The 25,340-nt window shown below is 57.8% G+C and overlaps 2 protein-coding genes across 2 annotated transcripts in view; one reads left to right on the top strand and one right to left on the bottom strand.

The window, feature by feature from the left end:
• Positions 1 to 25,340, top strand: part of LOC119567802 (maestro heat-like repeat-containing protein family member 1) — a 129,361-nt gene that overhangs the window by 49,146 nt on the left and 54,875 nt on the right. The window lies entirely within an intron of this gene.
• LOC102947874 (E3 ubiquitin-protein ligase TRIM39) overlaps positions 1 to 25,340 on the bottom strand; it is a 30,703-nt gene that overhangs the window by 3,468 nt on the left and 1,895 nt on the right. Inside the window, exons 2-5 of the mRNA XM_037915205.2 lie at positions 21,191 to 21,286; positions 18,227 to 18,457; positions 17,711 to 17,733; positions 17,508 to 17,611 (exon numbers count right to left, since the gene is read on the bottom strand). Of these exons, the coding sequence (XP_037771133.2) occupies positions 17,508 to 17,611; positions 17,711 to 17,733; positions 18,227 to 18,457; positions 21,191 to 21,286 (454 nt within the window). The remainder of the gene's footprint in view (positions 1 to 17,507; positions 17,612 to 17,710; positions 17,734 to 18,226; positions 18,458 to 21,190; positions 21,287 to 25,340) is intronic.

Genomic DNA, 25,340 nt, shown 5'->3' with positions numbered 1-25,340 from the left:
GGCAAAGTGGGGGGCAGAGGAGCCTAGGGAAGCAGAAAGTGCGTGGGAAGAAGGGGAGGGGCGAGGAGGAGGGGTCAGAATAGACGCAGGGTCCAGGTGGGCACAGGGGTGAGAAAAGGGTAAGGGAGGGGCAGGAGCCAGAGGAGTAAGGGAGAGGCAGGCCCCAGGGAATCTCTCTTGCTTTGGGGTCATGTGTGGTTGGTTTCTCGCTAAGAGCAGGTTGGGGCTGGCCCCACACACACGGGGGGTGCAGCCCTGCCCCAGGGGGCGCAGCTGGGACTCTCCATGCTGGCAGGCCCCACGGGGACCACCTTCCAGCCAGGCAAACCCCACAGCCAGCCCCTCCCCTCTCCTGGCCCAGCCCGTCCGCCATGGGGCAGTGGTCTGGGTTGGGCTCACAGGGGCGGCAGTGCAGTGGAGGATTCGGGGCCAGGGGCGGGGGGGGGGGATGCGTACTAATAGGCTGTTGCTAATGAGGCCAGGGCAGTGGGGAGGGGAGGGGGCATTTCCCCACTTCCTGCCCCATCCCTCTGGGGGAAGCTGCACCAGGCGCCCGTCCCAGTTCACATCCGCACAGCCAGTCTGCCCTGGGGGTTTGCGCCGGTGCAAGGAAACCCCGGCAGACATGGCCTGAGACACTGGTGTGCCAGGGGCCGTAACCCCTCCCGTCACTGGGGTTATGGATCAATAATTACAGGGTGACTGGAGCAGGGGGGTTGGACTCTGGGTCTCCCAGGTCGGAGCCCGACACACTGGGCTGCAGGGTCAGTCTTGCTCCCACGCTCTGGCCAGTGCCCAGGGCAGTGTTTAGACACAGGGAGACGTCATCAGACCCCCAGAGCCCAGCAGCTCAAGCCCTCATGGCATCCCACGGGGGGATTGAACGGGGGGCTCCCCGCTGGGGGCCTGGCCATGGGGCTAAAGGCTGGAAGGGAAGCGGCGGCACCTTTCTGTTCATTGAAACTCGTCAGCAAACTCGACAGGGATTCGCGAATCGTTTCTGTCGACCCAAAATATAATTTTGCAGCAAATAAACTATTTGTCCAAAACATTTCACCCAGCTTCACTGTAAACCTGTCTGAGCAACTGAGGAGCCCAAATCCCAGTGAGTGACTCTCAACATCCCCAGAAACACAAAGTTACGGGCAGGTCAGACTCAGGACATCAGCTATGAAACACTCCAGAGCTGCTATTTAATTTGCCCTGGGTAAAAAAATTCCCCCGAGCCCCTGATCTCGCCCCCAAAATCAGGCTGAAAATGGAGACCCCCACAAATCAGCCTGAACTCTTCCCAGAGCGATTGTCCCATGGACGATGCTAGCGACACAGACCCTCTGCAGCTGCACCTGGGCGTCTCCCAGAGCAGATAATGGTCACAGAGACCGTCCCAGAGCCCCAGGGGCCTCTGGTGTCTCCATCTAATGACTGGGCCAGCCACCCCCCTCTCTCTCATTAACCAGCCCTGGATCAGACGCGCTGGGAACTTTCAGACCCAGACTCTGGACACACTCTGGGTTCATGTACACAGCCCACGGCAGCGAGTCCCCGAACGGGGTGGACAGATTTAGGCTTGTGGGGCTCCCTCTTTGGCACTAAAAATAGCCACATAGACGTTCAGGCTCAGGCTGGAGCTCAGGCTCTGAAGCCCAGCGTGGATCCAGGTCTGCCCCTCACAGCACAAGCAGGGAGATTGTCTGTGTCCACGTCCCCTTCACCCCATTCCTGGGACAGGGAACAGCAGCCCCAGGGCCCCTCCCTTCACCCCCAGGGCAGGGGAGTGAGAGCCCTTGGCCTCCTGGGCAGTGGGGCCTCGCAGCACCGATTTCTGGGTCAGTGAGAAAGTGTCTCCTCCTGGAGAGCTCTGCGCACCCAGCAAATACACAGATGTGCCCATGGATCAGGATCCGGGATGGTCCTCTCCCCAGGAGTGATGGAAGCTCCCTAAAAGTAGAGGGGCCACCGGTGCCTGAACCATGGCCCTGCCCTCCCACGTGGGTCCTTCTCCTGGAGCTCCTGCCCCCACACCACCCCTTCTCCCCGAACCCCTGCCCTCACACAGCCCCTTCTCCCTGAGCCACGGCCCTCACACGGCCTCTTCTCAAGACCCCGCCCCCACACCACCCCTTCTCCCCAAGACTCCACCTCCGCACCGCCTCATCCGTCCCAACACCCTGCCCCTGTGGTCGCTCCTCTCTGCCCCCTCCTGCCCCCCATCGCTCACCCTTACAGCCGGTAAAAAGTGGGAGACCTAGCCCTCCTATCAGTAAAAGTGATGGGGCCACGGTCTCCTGGCCCCTCTCTTCCAGTGTCATTTATTTCCCCCCCAACCTTGGGAGGAGCGGGGGCCTTGGGGCAGTGTCAGTGAGTTCAGTGCTGTGGGTACAAGTGGGGTTTACACCCCTCTTGCTGGAGCTCTGGGTATTGAGGGTACGAGGATGTCACAGCGGCCATGTGAGCCCCGCACTGTCCTGCCAACGTGGCTCAGCCCTGACACCTGCTGGAGCCTCTCCCTGGGGAGGAACCGTCCCTGTGGCCCCTTCAGGCCTTGGTCTCCCTGCGGAGGTGGCCGGTCAGGCTGCCGTTGACGAGAATTACGACATGAGCTCCTGTTCCCTGGGAGCCGGACTCTGAGCCTGGGCTGAGATCGGTGACTGGGGAGTGAAAGGCCCCAGCTGCCCTCACTGCCCCCCGAGCCAGCCCAGCGCCCTCAGCCATTCAGTGCGATAACAGCGATGCTCACACCTGGTGACACCCCCAGTGCCCGCAGCGGGCAGGGCGAGGGCCTGTCCAAGGAACAATGGGCGCAAGCTGCAGCAAGGGAGACTGAGGCTGGAGATGAGGAAACACTTTCTAAGTCTCAGGGCAGTGAAGCTCTGGACCTGGCTCCAAGGGAGGCTGCAGGATCCCCGTCACTGGAGGTTTGTAAGAACAGATTGGACAAACCCCTGCCAGAGATGGTCTAGGCCGTGCCCCAGCACCAGGGGCTGGGCTAGGTGACCTCTTGAGGTCCCTTCCAGCCCTGCAGTGCCACGAGTCTAGGTTACAGCTATTCCTGGGGTGTGGTGTGTGGTGTGTGGCAGAGTTAACACTATTAGTGACCATAGCAGCTCAGCGTCCCTGCCAGGGGCCTGGGCTAGCATGTGGCTCAGCTCAGCAGGGTGTTACTGGGCCGTGTGGACAGGACCTAGGGTTGATACCTGTCCACAAGGTTGCCAGGCATCAGTCCGTCACCACAAACTCCTCATCTCCAGCCCCACCCCAGAGCCCGCACCCCTCCCTCACTCTGAACCCCTCGGCTCCAGCCCTGAGCCCCTTCCTGCAACCCAAACCCCTCATCCCTGGCCCCACCCCAGAGCCTGCACCCCCAGCTGGAGTCCTCACCACCCCTGCACCCAACCCCCTGCCCTAGCCCAGAGCCCTCTCCCACAGCCTGAACCCCTCATTTCTGGCCCCACCTGGAGCCCACACCCCCAGCCCAGAGCCCATTACCCCCCCCTGCACCCCAATCCCCTGCCCCATCCTGGAGCCCTCTCCTGTACACCAAACCCCTCATCCCTGGCCCCACCCCAGAGTTAGCACCGCCAGCCGGAGCCCTCATCCCCCTCCCACACCCCAAACCCCGCCCCAGCCTGGTGAAAGTGAGTGAAGGTGGGGGAGAGTGAGCGACGGAGGGAGGGGGGACGGAGTGAGCGAGGGCGGGGCCTCGGAGAGGGGGAAGGGCAGAGCCTCAGGGCAGGGGCGGGGCAGGGGTGTTCGGTTTTGGGAGATTAGAAAGTTGGCAACCTGACCTGTCCAGGTTTTCCCAGGATTGTCCCTTTGTCCATGTCACTCTCCTGGGAAATCTGTGAGCCTGCCCAGGACGTGACGAGTCCCAGGTGTGTCAGTGGCTGCAGTGGGGGAGCTGCGGGGTGACCGTGCCTACGCAAAGGGAGCTCTGGTCCAGAGTGCCTGGGAGCTGCAGAGACAGGGCAGCTTGGAGCAGTGAGTGAGATCGGGAGCTCAGGGCCAGCAGGGCCCAGTCACCGCTGTGCAGGTGCCAGCTGCGGGGGTCACTGCCGGGGGCAGTGGGGTAGATCTGGCGCCATGTCCTGCTCGGTGAGGTTGGTACTTGGGGCAGTCCAGGAGCAGGAGCCTGTGGTGGCTGGTGCCCTCTCCCGGGATTCGGATGGGGAGACGGTGCCCGGGTGAGGGGACAGGTGATGTCCATGAAGCAGGCAGATTTCCTGTTTTGTTGTACCTCAGAGGTGGCGACCCTAACAGGACCCCCAGCAGTGTTTGTGTAACTGCCCTGGATGCCCCCCTCCCTCCCAGCTCTGTGTGGTAGGATACCCCGGAGTGCATGGACCCTGGGCCAGTGGGGCTGCAATATGTGTGCATGGCCCCTGGGCTCTCTGATCCCTGCTGGAGCTGCCCCGACTCCCCCAGCAGGCACCAGGGCACACACAGGGTCAGGCAGCAGGCTGGGAGCAAACACACACACAGCTCAGCCCCGGCTGTGAGGCAGAAAAGCTGCCACGTGGGCACAATTGGTTGTAACTGGGTCAGGGGAGTGTCACAAGCTGGTTATAAAAACCCGTCTGCCCTGACAGTGGGGACAGGGCCTTCCTCCCCCTATATCCAGGGGGCCACTGAACAGCTCCTGTCTGGGCATGTTCGGAGAGAAGGAAATTGTGGGGGAAAGGGCAGGAGGAGCGGGGGAGGGGTGGGAAGGTGTTAGTTGGGGAGGGGACAGGCTGATGCTGGGAGAGGACAGGGGAGGGGCAGATGACAAGAGTAGAGGTTGTAGGGGCAGAGGGGAGGAGCAGGCACAAGGGCACTGGGGGGTAAGAGGAGCGGGCACCAGTAGGACAGAGTGGGGTGAAGGGAGGGGCAGGTTCCCAAGGGCTGCAGGGGGTGAGGGGACAGGTGGGCACCAGGGCAGAAGAAGGGGATGGACCCCAGGGGGCACAGGGAAGCAAGGGAAGGGGCGGGCACCAGGGGGAGAGGGATGTGAGGGAATGGGGGGGCTCCATTGGGGCAGGGGGAATCAAGGGGAGGGACTGATGCCAGGGGGTGGGGGGGATGAGGAGTGGGGCATATTCCAGGGTCTTGGTGGGGAGGGAATGGGCAGGCACCAGGGGGACGGAGCGATGCAGGAGCCTGGGGGCAGAGGGTCTGGCTAGGGCAGGGACAGTCACCAGTGGGTGGAGGAGGATAAGAGGAGGGGCAGGTTCCCAGGGGGCTACGGGGGGAGGGTGAGCAGAGGAGCATGTGCCAGGGGAGAAAATGGGATGATGGGAGGGGCAGGCACTGAGTGGGGCTAAGGGGGAAGGGGAGGGACACTGGGATACCGGGAGGAAGCACGAGCAAGAGCACGCGAGAGAGCAGGGTTCCCGCCTCATACTGAGAAAGCGGGACAATCAGCGAGTTATCTCAAGTGCCTATACACAAATGCAAGAAGCCTGGGAAACAAGCAGGGAGAACTGGAAGTCCTGGCACAGTCAAGGAATTATGATGTGATTGGAATAACAGAGACTTGGTGGGATAACTCACATGACTGGAGTACTGTCATGGATGGATATAAACTGTTCAGGAAGGACAGGCAGGGCAGAAAAGGCAAGAGAGTTGCACTGTATGTTAGGGAGCAGTATGACTGCTCAGAGCTCCAGTATGAAACTGCAGAAAAACCTGAGAGTCTCTGAATTAAGTTTAGAAGTGTGAGCAACAAGGGTGATGTCGTGGTGGGAGTCTGCTATGGACCACCAGACCAGGGGGATGAGGTGGACGAGGCTTTCTTCCGGCAACTCACGGAAGTTACTAGATCGCAGGCCCTGGTTCTCATGGGAGACTTCAATCACCCTGATATCTGCTGGGAGAGCAATACAGCGGTGCACAGACAATCCAGGAAGTTTTTGAAAAGTGTAGGGGACAATTTCCTGGTGCAAGTGCTGGAGGAACCAACTAGGGGCAGAGCTCTTCTTGACCTGCTGCTCACAAACCGGGACAAATTAGTAGGGGAAGCAAAAGTGGATGGGAACCTGGGAGGCAGTGACCATGAGATGGTCAAGTTCAGGATCCTGACACAGGGAAGAAAGGAGAGCAGCAGAAAACGGACCCTGGACTTCAGAAAAGCAGACTTTGATTCCCTCAGGGAACTGATGGGCAGGATCCCCTGGGAGAATAACATGAGGGGGAAAGGAGTCCAGGAGAGCTGGCTGTATTTTAAAGAATCCTTATTGAGGTTACAGGGACAAACCATCCCGATGTGTAGAAAGAATAGTAAATATGGCAGGCGACCAGCTTGGCTTCACAGTGAAATCCTTGCTGATCTTGAACACAAAAAAGAAGCTTACAAGAAGTGGAAGATTGGACAAATGACCAGGGAAGAGTATAAAGATATTGCTTGGGCATGCAGGAGTGAAATCAGGAAGGCCAAATCACACTTGGAGTTGTAGCTAGCAAGAGATGTTAAGAGTAACCAGAAGGGGTTCTTCAGGTATGTTAGCAACAAGAAGAAAGTCAAGGAAAGTGTGGGAGCCTTACTGAATGAGGGAGGCAACCTAGTGACCGAGGATGTGGAAAAAGCTAATGTACTCAATGCTTTTTTTGCCTCTGTCTTCACGAACAAGGTCAGCTCCCAGACTACTGCACTGGGCAGCACAGCATGGGGAGGAGGTGACCAGCCCTCTGTGGAGAAAGAAGTGGTTCGGGACTATTTAGAAAAGCTGGACAAGCACAAGTCCATGGGGCCGGATGCGCTGCATCTGAGAGTGCTAAAGGAGTTGGCGGATGTGATTGCAGAGCCATTGGCAATTATATTTGAAAACTCACGGTGATCAGGGGAAGTCCCGGACGACTGGAAAAAGGCTAATGTAGTGCCCATCTTTAAAAAAGGGAAGAAGGAGGATCCTGGGAACTACAGGCCAGTCAGCCTCACCTCAGTCCCTGGAAAAATCATGGAGCAGGTCCTCAAGGAATCAATTCTGAAGCACTTAGAGGAGAGGAAAGTGATCAGGAACAGTCAGCATGGATTCACCAAGGGCAAGTCATGCCTGACTAATCTAATTGCCTTCTATGATGAGATAACTGGCTCTGTGGATGAGGGGAAAGCAGTGGACATGTTGTTCCTTGACTTTAGCAAAGCTTCTGACACGGTCTCCCACAGTATTCTTGCCAGCAAGTTAAAGAAGTATGAGCTGGGTGAATGGACTATAAGGAGGATAGAAAGTTGGCTAGATTGTCGGGCTCAACGGGTAGTGATCAATGGCTCCATGTCTAGTTGGCAGCCGGTATCAAGTGGAGTGCCCCAAGGGTAGGTCCTGGGGCCGGTTTTGTTCAATATCTTCATAAATGATCTGGAGGATGGCGTGGATTGCACCCTCACCAAGTTTGCAGATGACACTAAACTGGGAGGAGAGGTAGATACATTGGAGGGTAGGTATAGGATTCAGAGGGCCCTAGACAAATTAGAGGATTGGGCCAAAAGAAATCTGATGAGGGTCAACAAGGACAAGTCCAGTTTTGGGCCCCACACTACAAGAAGGATGTGGATAAATTGGAGAGAGTCCAGCGAAGGGCAACAAAAATGATTAGGGGTCTAGAGCACATGACTTATGAGGAGAGGCTGAGGGAGCTGGGATTGTTTAGTCTGCAGAAGAGAAGAATGAGGGGGGATTTGATAGCTGCTTTCAACTACCTGAAAGGGGGTTCCAAAGAGGATGGCTCTAGACTGTTCTCAATGGTAGCAGATGACAGAACGAGGAGTAATGGTCTCAAGTTGCAATGGGGGAGGTTTAGATTGGATATTAGGAAAAACTTTTTCACTAAGAGGGTGGTGAAACACTGGAATGCGTTACCTAGGGAGGTGGTAGAATCTCCTTCCTTAGAGGTTTTTAAGGTCAGGCTTGACACAGCCCTGGCTGGGATGATTTAACTGGGACTTGGTCCTGCTTCGAGCAGGGGGTTGGACTAGATGACCTTCTGGGGTCCCTTCCAACCCTGATATTCTATGATTCTATGATGATTCTAAGTGCAGAGTCCTGCACTTAGGACGGAAGAATCCCGTGCACCGCTATAGACTAGGGACCTAATCGCTCGGCAGCAGTTCTGCAGAAAAGGACCTAGGGGTTACAGTGGACGAGAAGCTGGATATGAGTCAACAGTGTGCCCTTGTTGCCAAGAAGGCCAATGGCATTTTGGGATGTATAAGTAGGGGCAGTGCCAGGAGATCGAGGGACGTGATCGTTCCCCTCTATTCGACATTGGTGAGGCCTCATCTGGAGTACTGTGTCCCGTTTTGGGCCCCACACTACAAGAAGGATGTGGAAAAATAGGAAAGAGTCCAGCGGAGGGTAACAAAAATGATTAGGGGACTGGAACACGTGACTTATGAGGAGAGGCTGAGGGAACTGGGATTGTTTAGTCTGCGGAAGAGAAGAATGAGGGGAGATTTTATAGCTGCTTTCAACTACCTGAAAGGGGGTTCCAAAGAGGATGGCTCTTGACTGTTCTGAGTGGTGGCAGATGACAGAACAAGGAGTAATAGTCTCAAGTTGCAGTGGGGGAGGTTTAGGTTGGATATTAGGAAAAACTTTTCCACTAGGAGCGTGGAGAAACACTGGAATGCGTTACCTAGGGAGGTGGTGGAATCTCCTTCTTTAGAAGTTTTTAAGGTCAGGCTTGACAAAGCCCTGGCTGGGATGATTTAGTTGGGGATTGGTCCTGCTTTGAGCGGGGGGTTGGACTGGATGACCTCCTGAGGTCCCTTCCAACTCTGATATTCTGTGATTCTATGAGGGACATGCATCAGGGCCGTAGAGTGTGAGTGAGGGGCAGGACTGGTGCCAAGGGAAAGAGAAAGATGAGGGGAGGGGTGGGCACCAGGGGTCCAAAGGGTGAGCTAGAGAAGGGGCGGGCAGAACTGGGGGATGGGGGAAGGGGAAGGGGCTTGCACCAGGGGACACAAGGCGTGAACAGAGGGGCAGGCGCTAGGGAGGCAGAGGGGGAGTAGAAGGAGGGGCTGGCACCAGGGGAAAAGGAGGGGGTGGGAGAAGGCGCAGGTGACAAGGGGACAAAGAGGGGTGAGGGGTAGGACAGGTTTCAGAGGGACATGCAGGGGCAAGCGGTGGGGCAGATCCCAGGGGGCAACAGTGGAGCGAGGGAAAGGGCAGTCATAAAGGGAGAGAGGGGCATGAGGGGTCAGTGACAGGAAGACAGAGGTGGGAGGAGGGAAGGGGTAGTCACCAGGACGGATGCGGGGGGATGAGCAGAGGGGTAGATACAAGGAATGGAGAGAGGAGAGGGGCGGGCACTAGGGGCAGAAAGTGGGGTGTGGAGAAGGGCGCACCCTATGGGCAGAGGGGTGTGGAGATGTGGGCATGAGGGGGGAAGAGGGAGGGGAGGGGAGGGGTGGGGTGGGACCCAGAGGTTAGGAGATGGGGAGGGGAGGGGCAGATACCAGGGGGCCCAAAGGCGGGCAAGGGAAGGGGTTTGCACCAGGCAGGCAGAGGGGGCAAAGGAAGGGGCAGGCACCAAGGAGGGAGATGAGGGCAATGGTAGAGATTGGCCTCAGGGGGGCAGAGGAGGAGTGAACAGAGGGGCTGGCACCAGGGGACTAGAGGGGGGTGAGGGGTGCAGGTTTTAGGGAGGCAAAGAGTGAGGGAAGGGAAGGGGGAAGAACTAAGGGGAAGGTGGCAGGGGAGGGGGTGCAAGGGAAGAGGCAGGCAACAGGGGGTGGGGGCGAGGGAAGTGGCTTGTACTGAGGGGAGAAGTGGGGGCCAGGGCGGGAGAAGGAGGGGCAGGAACCGGGGGCAGAGTGGGGGAGAGACAAATGCTGGGGGGTTGGGGGACAGTGGTGGAGCATGGGATGGGGAAGGCACCAGGGGCAAATGGGGGGGGCGGTGAGGGAAGATGTGGTCATCAGTGGGTAGGAGGGCAAGGGAAGGGGTGGGTGCCGGGAGACTAGAGGGGTACGAGGGGAGGGGTGAAAGCCGGGGGGGCACAGGAGGGTGAGCAGATGGATAGGCAGCAATGGGACAGTGGGAGGGGCAGGCACCAGGGGGACAGTGGTGAGGCATGGAATGGGGCAGGCACCAGGGAAAACAAGGGGCAAGAGGCAGTATTGAGGGCAGAGGGGGGCAAGGGAAGAGGTGGGCGCCAGAGGGGCAGGGGAAGGGGCAGGTGCTGGGGGACAGAAGGGGGTAAAGGAAGGGGGCAGACAAAAAGGAGGGAAGGGGGTGGGGAGGAGTGGGTGCCAGGAGATGGGGGGTGAAAGGAGGGGTGGTCACGAGAAAGGCAGGGGGTGGGGCAAGTCATGGGTGATGGGGGAAGAGGGGCGTGAGGAGAGTGGAGTCAGGGGGCAGAGGGAGTGAGGGGGGTGGGCATCAGGGAGGAAGGGGGCAAGAGGAGGGGCGGGTACCAGGGGGGCAGGGTGAATGAGGGAAGGGGTTGGCACCAGGAGGATGCAGGGGGGTCAGGAAAAGGGCAGGTGCCAGGGGGATTGAGGGGGTTGAGCAGAAAGGCAGACACAGGGAGGGCAGAGGAGGGAGGGTTAGGCACCAGGAGGTAGAGAGGGGGGCGAGGAGAGAGGCAGGACAGGTGGGTAGAGGGAGGTGTTAGGAGAGGGGATCGAGGAGGGGCAGGAGCCAGAAGGTGAGAGTGGGGCTAGAGGAGGTGTGGGCACAGGGGGACGAGGGAAGGGAAGGGTGCCAGCGGTCAGAGAGGGTGGGGAGAGGGACGGGTAACAGGCGGGGCTCAGGGGGGCGGGAAGGGCAGGAGCCAAGACAGCAGAGGAGGGTGATGGGTGGGGGGGCATGAAAGGGCAGAGGGGGTGAGGGCAGTACAGGCACCAGCGGGGCAGGGGGGCGAGGGGAGGGGAAGGAGACATAGCAGGAGAGGGGGAAAGGGGAGAGGTTCATTCCAGGAGGTAGCAGGAGGGTGAAGTGATCGGTGGGCTCCACGGTGCAATGGATGTTTCGGGGAGAGGGGCAGGTGACAGGACGGCAGGGGGAGAAGGGAGGGGTGAGTTCCAGGGGGGCAGAGGTGGGTGGAGGGCAGGGGCACATGTCAGGGAGGCAAAGTGGGGGCAGAGGGGCAGGGGCCCAGGGGAGCAGAAAGAGGGTGAGAAGAAGGGGAGGGGTGAGGATAGAGGCAGGGGCCAGGTGGGCACAGGGGTTAGGGAGGAGCGGGAGCTAGGGGGCACAGGGGCATGAGGAGATTGGCTGGTGCCAGGGGGCAGAGGTGGGTGGAGGGCAGGGGCAGATGCCAGGGAGACAAAGGTGGGGAGAGGGGCAGGGTCCCAGGGGGAGAAGCAGGAGTTGGGGTGAGGGGACAGGATAGAGGCGGGGGTCAGGTGGGCACAGGAATTGAGGGAAGGGTAAGGGAGGGGCAGGTGCCAGGGGGATAGAGGGAGGCGAAGGGGGGCAAGAGGGAAGGTGAAGGGGGCAGGCCCCAGGGAATCTCTGTTGCTCTGGGGCCATGTGTGGCTGGTTTGTTGCTAAGAGCAGGTTGGTGCCATCCCCACACACACTGGGGGTGCAGCCCTGACCCACGGGGCGCAGCTGGGACTCTCCATGTTAGGGCACGGGCAAGGTGTCTGGGCTCGCTGGAAGGGGGCAGGGTAGTGGGAGATAGGAGTTGAGGGGTGCTGGGGGGAACAGGGGCCATTGCTAATGAGGCTGGGGCAGTGGGGAGGGGAGGGGGCATTTCCCCACTTGCTTCCCACTCCACCTGGGAGAAGCTGCACTAGGGGCCAGTCCCAGTTCATACCAGTGCAGCGCATCTGTACTCAGGGTTTGCAGTGGGGCACCGACATGGCTGAGACACTGCTGTGCCAGGGGCCAGAACCCCTCCCCTCACTGGGGTTATGGATCAGTATTTACAGGGTCACTGGACCAGGGGAGCTGGACTCTGGGCTCCCAGCTGGGGCCCAACCCACTGGGCTGCAGAGTCAGTCTCACTCCCACGCTCTGGCCCAGTGCCCATGGCAGTGTTTAGACACAGGGGGGCGTCTTCAGCAGGAGAGATTGTGGGAGCCCCACATCAGACACCCGGAGCCCAGCCATTCCAGCCCTTACCTGGATTCCCACATTCCAGTTCCTGCCCCACATCACCCGGGGGGACGGAACCGGGGGCTCCCCACTGAGGGCCCAGCCACAGGGCTAAAGGCTGGAAGGGAAGCGGTGGCACCTTTCTCTGTTCATTGAAACTCGTCAGCAAACTCGACATGGATTTGCGAATAGTTTCAGTCGACCCAAAATATAATTTTTCAGCAAATAAACTATTTACCCCCAAAATTACAACCAGCTCTATTTCAAACGTGTCCCAGCAACTTAGGAGCCCAAATCCCAGTGACTTGTAGTGAGTGACTGTCAACATCACCAGAAACGCACAGGTACGGCCAGGCCAGGCTCAAGACATCAGCTATGAAACACTCTAGAGCTGCTGTTAAATTTGCCCTGGATAGAAATATTTCCCCACGGGCTCCCATAGCTCTTTTACTGAAGGCTGCGGAGAAAAAGATATGGCCAGTAGTAATTAGTGACACTAACAAGGAGCTAGTCTGAATGAAAGAGACCTTGGAAGAGACTAGCTGCAGAGTTATGTGAATTCAGGGGACATCTTTACCTGGTAGTCGTGGACTATTTTTCCAGGTATACAGAAAGAGTGTACTTGAAAGACATAACATACCAGAGTGTTACGGAGCAACTGAAGCGCACTTTTGGTCATTTCAGGGTTCCAGAAGAACTTGTGACAGAGCATGGACCATAATTCACTGACGTAGAATTTAATTTATCCAAACAAAATATGATCTTGTGAAGAATCATACAGTGAAGAATATCCTTCAACAGGAAGATCCATTCTTTGCTCTACTGAGTTATAGATCAACACCAATAGCAGCTACTGGATAAAGTGCAGCACAACTCCCGGTGGGAAGACAACTCAGAACTACCCTCCCAACTTTGGAAAAGAATCTATCTCCAAAGTTGTCAGACATGTAAAGAGTAGTCAAATTGAACAAAAAGGCAAAAAGAGCTTGCAAACACTTTTAGAACAGACATCACTTAGAAAACTACCAGGCCTAGAACCCGGTGACAATGTTTGTGTCAAACTGGATGGAGAAAAATAATGGAATATTCCAGGTGTTGTAAAGAAAAAGAATTCAAGACTCAGGTTGTATGTGATCAAGACCAAGAGAGGAGAGTTCAACAGAAACTGTCAACATCTACAATTTGTTCCTCAGAAAGAACAATCAACTGAGCAAACTCTGCAGATGATGGATGCAGAACAAGAAGATGACTCAAGGATTTCAGACTGACCGCAGTCAGTGATTGGAACTAATGGACAGCAAGATGACGAAGCTGTTACCTGTTCGGGTTGTGTAATTAAAAGACCAGCACCATTCAGAGACACCTAACAGACTGATCTGCACTGAACTTCAAAGACAGTGCGATAATGTAAATATTATAAATGGTTGGAATGTAGAACTTAACGGGGGAGATGAAATAGAACGCTAAACTGTATTATGCTGTTCAACCACAAGGTAGCGCTGGGTGTAAAATACCATCTTTAAGCTGACCTCAGTCATGCTTGGCGGAAAATTCAAGGATTTTGTGATGAACACATCTGGTGTGTATCTGGCTGAGAGGGAAGCTCCGTAGCCAGCCCATATGTGCTACAGGACCATCACACCAATGATGAAGCCCAGTGTTATTGACTACCTCTGCTATGGCCAAAGAGTTGTTCTGAACTATGACATGCTGAAGACTATGGGGGATTTGACCCATGACATGAGCTACATAGAAAGTTGGGGAATCAAACTCCTGGTCTCTTCACACTTCAGTGACAAGAAGAAAATTAGCACCAAGGGCCTTGCAGATTTCCTTGTGGCAGCACGGCAGGAAGTACCCTCCACCCCACCCCAGCTGCAGAACATAACCAAGCATCAGCCATGGTCAAGCCTACCTTTGAATACAGGTTGGCTCTGGGGGTTGGGGGAAATGTATGAAGAGGGCTGGCCCTTTTATGGGAGTTAGGGACCAGACTACCTGTGACAGGCTCCTGTAAGGGAGAATGAGACAACCCAGACGGAACTGGAAGTAATTAAATCCCTATGTGGCTAGTTGGCAGCTAAATAGGGTTACCGGGGCTCAGGTGAAGGAATCCTAGGGACAGGAAGCTGCCGAGAAGAGGAGCTCCCAGGAGAGCTCACCAGAGCAAGGAGCCTGGAAGGGGTGCTTCCAGAGCAGTGGTCCCCGAACTGTGGGTTGTGCCCCCCTAGAGGGTGTGGAGGAACATTTGGGGGCATGGCAGGGCATGGACCAGCCCCCATGGGTGGCGGGAAGGGAACGCCAACCAGCCTTACTCTGCCCCCACCTCCACTCTGGCCCCACCCTAAGCCCCAGCTGAGGCTCTGGCCCCAGCCTCAGCCAGTGACTCCTGGCCCTGCTCCAGGCTGCCACCCCAGCTGCAGCTCCAGCCCCAACTGTGGTTCCGCCCCCAACTGCAGCCCCAGTTTCAGCTCAGGCTGCACCAGCGGCTTCGCTCCCAGCTGAAGCCTGCGGCTCCCGGCCCCAACAGCGGGTCCACTTCCAGACACGGCCCCCAGCTCCTAGCCCCAATTGCAGCCCTGTTCCTGGCCCAGCTCCCGACCGCAGCTCCCGGGGTGGGGGCACAAACCAGGTAAGGGAGGGCATGACCAAAAACGTTTGGGAACCACTGTCCTAGACAGAGGGGGAGGCGCTGCCAGAGATGACAATGACAGCAGCAGCTGAAGAAGGACAGAGCCCTGGAGAGCTACCTCCGGCTGGAGAAAGTGGACGCAGGGAATAAAGGCACAGCCTGAAATGACCCCAGCTCCGGGAAGGAGGGCTGGAGTCATCTGATTCCACAATGGAAACTAATCGAAGCCCAGCTCTGGGAAGGAGGACTTAGGGCTCCTGACTTGAGGACAGTGAGGAGCTTGAGTGAGAGCTGGAGGCTAGAGCAGAGTGAAGGAAAAGATTTTATTTTGGGGTTTACTTGGACTCAGAGCGGACCCCAGGAGGGGACTTTTCTCTCAGATCTTTTGGACTATGAGGCGTAATTTAAGAAGTGCTGAAGAGGATAAACTGAGACAAGATGCTTGCCAAGACACCCTGAAATGACTGAGGGTGGTACCTGAGGGGGCCACCCCACGATGAGTCTATAAAACTGGAACCCATTTAACAGAACTGCTGCCCCTTCCCCATGAGACAGAGCCTCGCTCTCTTCAGTCTGTCTGGGTGGGCCCCTCACCACAGCATCTGACCCCAACAGAGCCTGCATCACAGAGTGGAAATCTGGAGCGAACACAGCACAGGGTTTTGGGCCACCCACCTGGCATCCAGTGTCCCTGTCCCAGCTCCCAGGCTGCTCCCGCTCCCCCACAGCCTCCAGCTCCCCCCAACCTCAGGCTGCCTCCGCCCTGCCCTGTTCCCTGGGGGGTGACCCAGAGCCCAGCATGGAGCCATCAGGGTCACTACAATACTGTCTACCACACCCAGAAGACAGGCACAGGATGGGCTCAGGGAGTGGCTGGCCCCACAACGGGACCCTCGTGTCCCCTCCCCCAGTGCTTGCTGCTGCCCTTGCTGGGCCTTGTCTGCACTCAGACCAGGAGCCCTGTGGGGCTGGCAGCCCCTTGTTCTGTCTCTGCAGTGCCTGGCTCACTCGTGGGCGCTATACCAATAATAACACTCACTGCCCAGCCCCTAAGGGCTGCATGACAGTGCAGGGCCTTCCCCATTGCACACGGGGACCCTGGGGCGCAGGGAGCCTTGGTTATTCTGCCCCACACATTCACCCAGCGACTCCCCCGAGCTGCCGGACCTGAGTCCCTGGGGTCAGAGCGCGGGCAGTCGAGTGGCAGTGACCGGCCGGGGCTGCTGGGGTGGGTGGCAGGAAAGGGTTAATCCCAGGACGGTGGCACTTTGCTGCCCAGCCCTGGCTGGTCTCTGCCCTCTGGGTGCAGCACAGGGCGTGTGTCTCTGAGCAGGTCCCTGCCCACTCGCCCGGCCACTTGCCCCAGACACAGAGAACCCAGGTGCCGAGGGAGGAGCAGCCCCAGCAGCGCCGCATTGGCCCTGGCACGGGCTGAGCCTGCGAGCGCAGCACCAGAGGCAGCGGCGGGGGGGGGGGCTCAGCCATTGAGAGCAGCAGGGTCCCCCCCCCCCCCCCCGCAGGGGAGGGGTCAGCGCTGGGACAACAGGCCTGGCTGGGCCAGGGGCTGGGAGCTCTGGCAGCCAGCGCGGTGCCAGCACCAACGGCCCTGCTGGAGACCCTGGGCCTGGCCAGCCGGGAGCAGCCAGCGAGTGACTCAGGGCCTGGGGCCCTGCCCAGGACGGGGTTTCCGGGGGGTGACAGGAGGCTCCCCAGGGGCTGCTGATCCCCTAGAAGGAGGCACGGAGGTGACTGGCTCAGGATCCCGACAGGCTCAGGGGCCAGGGGTGTGGAATGGCCCAGAGCCCAGCCGTGTTCAGGGTCCGGTGGGCACAGACTGTGCTGGGCTGGGGGCAGCGAGGGGGGAGGGGAGCAGGGATGTGCTGGCTCCAGCCAGCCACAGAGAGGAAGCTGCTTCCCCCACAGCCTGGGGTTCCTGCTCCCCGGAGCCCTGAGATCCTGGCCCTGCAGCCGCCACCCACTGCGCAGCCTCCATCGGCCGGGACAGACACACCCAGCTTGGCCCCTGCGACTGCCCCCTGCTGGGGGTGGGGGGTGGGAAGAGAGGAGGGCGGGGGTAGGATGAAAGGGCCAGTTCAACTATCACAGACCGAGCTCACTGAACCTTCCCACTCCCCCTCTCCTCGGCCTTAGCTTCTTCTCTGTCCCTCCTCGCTGTCAGGTTTCTGCCTTTGCCCCTGATCTCCAAGCTGGGGTTGTGGGGAGGGGTTTGGATGGGGGCAGCTCACGCTCAGACGTTGTGACAGGGTCACACTCTTGTGAGTGAATCTCACTCAATGAGCAGCAAACCACTGACCCAGCCTCACACTGGGCTGTGCTCAGAGCAGACGAGGGGCCCGTAGGATTCAGCTTGTTACCCAGTAACACACGGCCTAGGTCAGACCACAGCAGCCAGACCGGCCCCTCCTCCAGCTCAGAAAGCTTGGCCAGCCTTGGCTAATGGGGCCTGGGGCAGAGCTGAACGGTGGCCACACAACGCAGCCCTCACACGTCTCAGGAGAGAGGCACAGACACATCATCCGTTACCAGTCTGTGCAGCTCCCAGCACAATGGGCCCAGTCCAGGCCTCACAGCACCTGGCTCAGGGACTCCCATTAACGCAGCCACAGAGGGGTCAGGATGTCACAGTGATGGGGCCTGGTCAGACACCTGGGCAAGTACCAGCAGGTGGCTGTAAGTAGCAGGGAAACTGCCCAGCACTCAGTGCATCAGCCTCCAGCTCTCACACAGCTCCAAGCCTGTCAGCTGGGTGCAAGCGTGTCCTGGGGTCCCAGGCTCTGTCCAGATCCCCAGGCACAATACAGCTGAATGTCCCAGTAGATTCCACTCACCTCCGAATCTCTCCAGCGCTTCCCTCAGGTCAAGGGAAATTTTATACACGTTCTTCAGGTCAGTAGAAACAGCTTCTGCTTCCTGGAGTTTCACATTCTCACTTCTATGAGGAAAACGTCCCATCATCACTCAGCTGCTCTGTGCACACGTCATCCCAGAACCACCACCAAGAATATAAGAGCAATGAACATAGGAAACACACCTGCTCAATGTGCTTTTCACATCCTGAAAGGAAAAAGAGAATCAATGTCCTGTATTAACACAATGTGCATAAAACTGAGTGAGTCTAACTCTGGGCATCAAACCTTCATCTTGAAAATAGATCAACCCTCCCAGGCTTCACTGTTTTGAACACTTGTTTCATATATATACAGGAGTCAGGAATTTAGCTAAAGGGTTCTCCCTTCTAGGGGCACAACCCATCAGTATCTGTGTTTATGGACTGTGTTGGGTCCAATGTTCTGGAGTCAGAGCAGGGATGGGTTCAGCTCAGTATCATTTTTGTATTATCCATTTAATCTCCCATGGCCTCACTGGATCTCCATGAGGGGAATTCCCCTCTAACATGAACTGCGATATTTTGGAACTGATGGAGCCCTTAGCCTCATGTTCTGTTTGTCAGTAAATCACAGAACACATTGACTCTAATTGTTGGAATCCAGACCCATGGAGCTGAGTTATAATTCTGGATGGGTGGAGAATTTTGATGCCATCTCACCTTCAGCAGCTCCGCAACCGGTTGCTGACATTTCTCCTCTATCTCTGTGATCAGCTGCTGCAGAGAGGAGCTTTGCCGGGAGAGTTTGGTGACATTTTCCTGTAGTCTCTGCAGAGTCTCCCTCTCCTCCTCCTCCAGGCTCTGCAGAAGCAGCTGCTCCTCCTCTCTCAGCAGTGTGTGCAGTTTGTTAAATTCACCTGCAATCATCTCTCTCTTATTCTTCACTTTCCCCTTGAGATAGAAAAATAGGAAAAGCACAGAGAAAACAGGAGCCAGATGTTGAGTTACACGGACTGGGCCTCTGTTCATGAAACAGGGGATATTAGATCAGTATCAGTTTGGAAGGGTATTTACTTCATATGGCCAGTTCTGTAGTGGGGTTATCTAGGGTGCTTTGTAAAGACGCAGTATGTTATTGCAGGTGGCATGGGATGGACACAGTGGAGTGGGGAGAAATCGAGGGGACAGTAAAGATTTACAGGGGGCTGCACAGCGCAGCCCTCCAGCACCCCAGGACCCATCTGCCAATGGGCTTTGGACACCAACCCCTCCCCCAGACCAACCCCCACCCCGCCCTTGGGAGCACTGCAGACACAGGGCACTCAGACACCTTGGTACAGCCCTGACAAGCCTCGGCTCCCTCCGGAGCCCCTGTAGGCACCTGCCCGAGGCTTTGTGCATGTGGCCTGGACCCTGCAAAGGGCCATGGACCTGCAGCTTCCTTCCCCTCCTGCCCCCTGGGAGCTGCTGAGTTACAGCTAATTCGAGTTGTGCAAGTATTATGATATCCCCTAACATCTCCCCCCATCAGACACAGCCAGCGCATCCTTCATGGGGGCCTGTCACCTCCCGGGCCCTGCTCCCGCCCATGGGGATACTCCCCACCTGGCTCAGGCCCATGACAGCCCCTCTCAGTGGGTGACTGGCTGCCCCTGCTGGGCCTCATCTCACAGTTGCTGGGGCTGCAGTTACTCTGGACCGAGTGACACTGATTATCAGGCCGTGACCTCTGGTGCTGTAGGACGTAACTCGCTCTCACTGGGCGATAATCAAGGGTTTCAGAACCACCCCAGTGACTGTCCCAAGACTGACCTCCATGGCGCCCGCTGGGAACTTTGCCGGACACATTCAAACCTGGCTGTTAATTGTTATGCACCTAAATCCCTATTGTCTGAGGAACTGAGCACCAACTGCTTCCGGTGCAGGGAGTGGGAGCTGCTGCGGTTCTGTCCTCTGGAAATCAGCCCACTTCCGCCGGGCTCTAAATACGGCTTCAGATGCAGAACCAGGGGCACCCAGCTCTGAGCATTTCAGCTCTTGTAAATGGCCATTTTTATCTGACTCGTGGGACACCTGCTTCTCCTCTCCTCCCTGCTGCTGGCGTCTTCCTCACACCCCCCACGCTCTCTGCAGGGATTTCACTGGAAAAGGCAGGTGAACCGGTACAGACATTTTGTCCCATGGGTTCATCAGCTGGCTACAGACAAGCACAGGTAAAGTCACAGTAACAGTAGCAGGTGCCTGGGATGAAGTGGCCACGTGATGGCAAGAGAGGCTGTGAGGTGGCCAAGCACTGCCTGGCTTTACACTGACCTGCCCCTGGCGCTGCTCACTCAGGGGGTGTCCACACTGCAATGAAGGTCTGACAGCACCGTGTGTAGACACACCCCAGCTAGCTTTGATCAAGCGAGCTCGTGTACTGGTAGCTATGAAGCCGCAGCAGCACGGGCTGTTCACGCCCACCCAGACCCCTGGGTGTCACTCAGGGACTAGCCTGCAGCTAGCTGCTGGGGCCATGTAGATGCACCCTGGGGGCAGATTTTCCACAGAGCTCCACACCCGCCACTGGGTTCGATGCTCAGAAGAGCTCAGCTCCCAGCATGCCCCCAGCCCAGCCAGCTGAGTGAATCTGAACCTCACTCCTGGGGGCAAATCCTCCTCCCAGCGCCCAGCTCCAGTGTCTGGCCCAGGCACTGGGCAGATTCATTGCAGGGACTGTGGGAGCAGGGCGAGAAGGAACAATCTGTTTCCTCCAGGCTGCAGAGAAGCTGCAGAGCTTTGTCATGGAGGCCACTGAAAACCGGTGGCTGGAGCAGCCGACACACCCTCCCCACCTGCAAGAGGGAAACAGGATCCATGGAATAGTGAAAACACTGCACCCAGTATTGAGAATTTGCCCCATCAGAGATCTCAGGGGTGGGTCTGCACCACTGTACAAGGGCCAGGAACTGCCCCTCCTCCTCCGCCTACAGGAGCTGCTGTGCTGAGATCCCCACCGGAGACACAGCCTGATGCGGCCAGCACCCTGGATGGCAGGTACCACAGACCAGGGGAGGCTGAGCCTCCCCAAACAGGATGCAGCGCCCCTCCCTTTGGAGGCAGGCTGCAGACCTGCTGCCTTTGGAGTCCTGCCTGCGCTCTGCCCGGAGCCCTCGCTCCCGCTCTTCCCCCGAACCCCGCAGCACCCGCTGCTTGCCCCCCGTCAGCTGTGTGGGGGGCTCCGCCACTTGCTCCTCTCTGCCCCTCCCCTGTCAGTCGCCCTTAAGGCAGCAGGGGGCAGAAAGGAGCAAGCGGCAGGGGAGCGGGCCTTGCGGGAGGGGGTGGGGGAGAGGAGCGAGCTGCAACAGTGACCGGGTAGTCTCTGGGGAGGGGGCTGGAAGGGAGTGGGGCCGGGCATGGGGCAGAGCAGGAAGGGAGCGTGGTCGGGGCCTCGGGGAGAGGAGGCCAAATGGGGGTGGAGCAGTGGGCAGGGCGATGATCCGGGCACTGGGGAGGTTCTGGCACTCACGCCCAGCCTCCCCAAATGCCGGAGGCATCCGCTGCCCATGGCCGGCACCAAACCTGTGCAATGGAGCAAACAACCAGAACAGGTTCATAGTCTCATCCTGGAGCTTTACGGGCCCCGGCATTCCTGGGAACGCTGCAGGGGGAACGGCTCAGGGAGGAATAAACCAGGACACCCACCTGCCACTCTGTAGTTTTCTTTTTCTCTTTAGACCTCAGAGCCAGGGCCTCTTGCAGCTCCTTCCTCAGAGGGCCCAGGGCTCCCCGGAGTTTCACCTGCAGGGGCATCGTGTGCGATAAACAGCCATTAGTCTGCCTGTCAGATGGACAGCACTATCCATATTGGCATTTCATACAGGAGCGGTAAAATACCCTGGAAGCGAGCAGCAGACTCGTCTCTGCCGGCCCCAAAGGCCTCATGGGAGCAGAGAGGCCAGTCTCAGAGCGGGGGCTCTGCTTCGTGCAGACACTCAGGACTTCTCAAAGCCTGTGTTTTAGCTAAAGTTTCCCATCCCTGAGCACAGGCCAGAAGGGAAATAGCTGGGAAGGTTCTGAACGATCCCTCCTGCCAGTGCGAATGAAGAGGTTGGGACAGCACCTCGCTCCACTGTACCCCAGACCCAGGCCAGGAACAAGACCCCACTGTGCTCTCGTCTGTCCAGGCTCCCATGTGGCCTCCCTCAGGCAGCAGCTGAGCACCTGAGCTAGTGCAGTCCCGTTAACTGTGCAGGGTGAAGCTATGATGGGGCTGGAGTCAGTGAGGAACAGGGAACACACTCGGTCTGGGGGAATGGGCCCCCCATAATTATAACGGCTCCAGAGCTGTAATAACCCAGGGCTTTCTTCCCCTTTGACAGCGTGTGATTCATTCACACAGCACAGCAATGTGCTCCTGCCCCATCAGCCCCGCTCTGTGCAACACCCCTCGCAGCCCCCCAGAGCCCCCTCCTGAGATCTCCCCATTTCACTCTCTTTTCTCTCCTCCTCCCTGCCCAAGGGCCGAGGCTGCTGCTGCTGCTGAGAGCTCCTGGGGTGCTGTTCAGCTGACACCCCTGCAGTGCTGCTGCAGGGAAGCAGTGAGGGAGGGAGGGAGGGAGCCAGCAGGGGCTAGTGAGAGACAGGAGGTGGAAAAGCAACCTTTGCATCCAGCAAAACAGCTTCATAAATGAGCAGGGATCAGAAGGCAGGGCGGGGAAATGAGGCTGGATTCTTTGAAGCTCCACCCACAAATAAGCTCCACCCATGTGAGTCACCAAAAGGAGACACCATGATCTGTTCACAGTAGATGGTGCAATGTTCAGAACAGGATGGAGTTGCTGATGGGCTCCAAGGGCTCCTGGGGCCTGGCTCCTCTCATGGGGCTCGAATATACCCCTGGGCTCTGCTGAACTCTCTGGGCAGGGTCCTCCTTTACTGGGGGGAACAGAAGAGGTGGCATCTCCCAAACATCACCCGCTTGTGGCACCGGAAATAGGCGTCACTGGCAATAAATGGTGCCAAGCTGCAATTCTCCCTCTCCTCTCTCACATGGGGAACGAAATAATTAACAGTGTTGATATTTAAATGATCATCACTGAGGCAATGGGGCCATTCACACCTCTCAGAGCCGCTGTGCCCAGCTCTCTGCATCTCCTACATCTGGGTCACAGTTTTGAGGTTTTCTTCACAACCGAAACAGCTGGAGACTCAGTTTAAAGCAAAGTGAAAGCTGAGATCCCGGAGAAGAAGGCAGGTGCTTCGCTGGAGAAGTGCCAGCACTTCCCGGCTGTCTCTGAGCCCTGTCAGTGAGCACAGAGGCTTGGGCCTGGTCTTAACGTGACACTTCGGTCACCCTGGCTTCTTTGCTGCCGGGCTGTAGCTGCGCTGCTCAAGCCCCTGCAGTGTAGACACGGCCTGGGAGTTCCTGGGGCAGAGAAGCAGCTCAATGAAGAAGGGACTTGGAGCAGAAATTTGGGACAGTTCAGGCCAAACTGAGTGTGTCAGTGAGTCTGGTCCCTGTGGGGAGGGAATTCAGGCCATTTCCCTCCCTTCCTTCTGCAACCCTGGGCAGGGCCCTAACATCAGCCCATGTCCTCCCCTCTCTCCCGGGCTGCGGGCAGGGAACCTCAGCAGCGTCTCATCCCCAGCCTCCCTCTCTCCAGTCCAGACACAGCCCCAGATGGGATGGGAGCAATGACGTGTTTCTTTAATGTGGTTCCAGAACCGTGTTGTCCCACCCACACTGTCAAAACCCAACCGTGTCAGGACACAGGTGGCCCCAACTTTGTCAGACAATTATAATACCCTGGTGTGTACATCCATGGTGTACCTAAGCTGTAAGACCCCCCCTCATCCTACTAATGTTATCTGGGCTAATGGCTGCAGGAGTCAATATGAGTGGAGCAGGGCTGCTGGACGGGGAAGAGCTGAAGGAGGAGAGAAGAACAGGACATGGGGAAAGAAAGAAAGAAAGAAAGAAAGAAGAGCAGGACACAGGTACCAGCTGTGGCTTTCGGTGCCACTGACGTGCAGGGATGTGTCAGGGTCCAGATTGTTTCGTGTGCAAGCAGGGTCTGAATGAGCTCTCCCGTGACAGCTCGCTGGGGAGGGGAAAAGGCTTCAGGTGCAAACTGTATTTACATGAACACACCGACTCTGCCTAGGTATCCAGCAGACAGGGCTGTGTTGCCAAAGTGATCAACTGTGCCTGGTGCTGGATTACAGACCACTTCAGTATGGAATGTGGGGGTAATGAAATAGGGTTCTCTTTACTGTGTGAGTAAAGGGCAGCGGAGTAGCATTTAGCCAAGGGGTGGCCAACCTGTGGCTCCGGAGCCACATGCAGATCTTTAGAAGTTAAGATGCGGTTCCTTGTATAGGCACCGACTCCGGGGCTGGAACTACAGACACCAACCTTCCAATGTGCTGGGGGGTGCTCACTGCTCAACCCCTGGCTCTGCCATGGGCCCTGCCCCCACTTCACCCCTTCCCGCCCCCTCCCCTGAGCCCGCCGTGCCCCCAGACCCTCCTGCACGCCAAGGAACAGCTGATTGGGAGGTGCAGGGAGGAGGAGGAGGCTCTGATCGGCAGGGCTGCTGGTGGGTGGGAGGCGCTGGGAATGGGATGGGGGAGCTGATCGGGGGCTGCTGACATATTACTGTGGCTCTTTAGCAATGTACATTAGTAAATTCTGGCTCCTTCTCAGGCTCAGGTTGGCCACCCCTGACTTAGCCTGTCCTGATTGAGGGGGTCACCCTCCATTGAACAGAACTCGCCAAGCAGGGGGCTTGGATACCGGACCCCTGTGAAGGTTAAGAGGAGGTGGGGACAGGTGTGCTTCCTGGGAAGTGTGGACTTTACCCAAGAGTCCTAGGCATGGTTTAACTTGCTCCTCTCCACTGTTCACAGACAGGACTAATTAAGGCTCCATTCGGAGTCTTTTGTTTTGTTCAGTGATCACTAGAGCTGAAATCACTTGATGTGGGACAGCGTTTCCGCCCAGCCTGCTTCAGCAAGGACGTTCCCCCACTAAGAGTTGAAAATCACTAAGAGCAGCGTAGAAACTCAAGAGACTAGGTTTTTGTGCAAAAAGGGGACTTTTTTGCTTTAAATTGCAAGTGTAGACATGCCCTGATCTGCAGAGGTTACAGCAGAGAAGCAGCTGATGGCTGGCAGGGCGGCCGGTGGAGTGGGACAGTGGGGTGTGCGGTAGGGTGGTGACACTAGAGCAAGTGATTGGATCAGGGCCGTCCCTAGCCATTTGGGTGACCTACGCAGCCCCGCCGTGGGTGGGGGCTGTGTGGGGTCCCAGGCCACCCACCCCCAGGGTATGGATGGCAGGAGCTGTGGGGGGCCACTTTTGGGGGCCCCACAGGCCCAGAGTGGCCCAGGGGATTAGCGGGGGGCCGGGAGGAGCCCGCTCTGCTTCCCTTGCCCCGGCCGTAGCCATGTTGCTCGGGTTGGGGAAAGGACCGCCTCCCGCTCTCACTGGCGGCGGGAAGCGGAGCGCCGCGGCTGGGACCTGGCGGAGTAGATCGGGCTGGGGCCCGGCTGCTCCACTTCCCACCGCTGCTGGTGAGTGCGGGGTTGCTGGGTGAAGAGGTGGAATGGGGGCGGGCCGGGGGCAGAGCAGGGGGGAAGGGTAAGAGGCAGGGTGGAGGGAGTTGTCCGGAGCCCCACACCCCCGTAGGAACGGCCATGCCCCTTGCAGTGGGCACAGCCCGCAGGGGGGCTGGCCGAGGGATAGGACTGGTCGCCGGGGCTGGTGCTGCCAGGTATGCAGCACACAACTGCTTAGGGCATGTCACGGAGTGTGGGGGAGTCCAGGCCCTGCACCCCTCTTCCTGGGATT

The sequence above is a fragment of the Chelonia mydas genome, chromosome 14, assembly GCF_015237465.2.
Source record: "Chelonia mydas isolate rCheMyd1 chromosome 14, rCheMyd1.pri.v2, whole genome shotgun sequence".
NCBI classification, from domain to species: Eukaryota; Metazoa; Chordata; order Testudines; family Cheloniidae; genus Chelonia; species Chelonia mydas.
The sequence above is the reverse complement of the archived record's forward strand: the minus strand, read 5'-3'. Positions and strand labels throughout refer to the sequence as shown.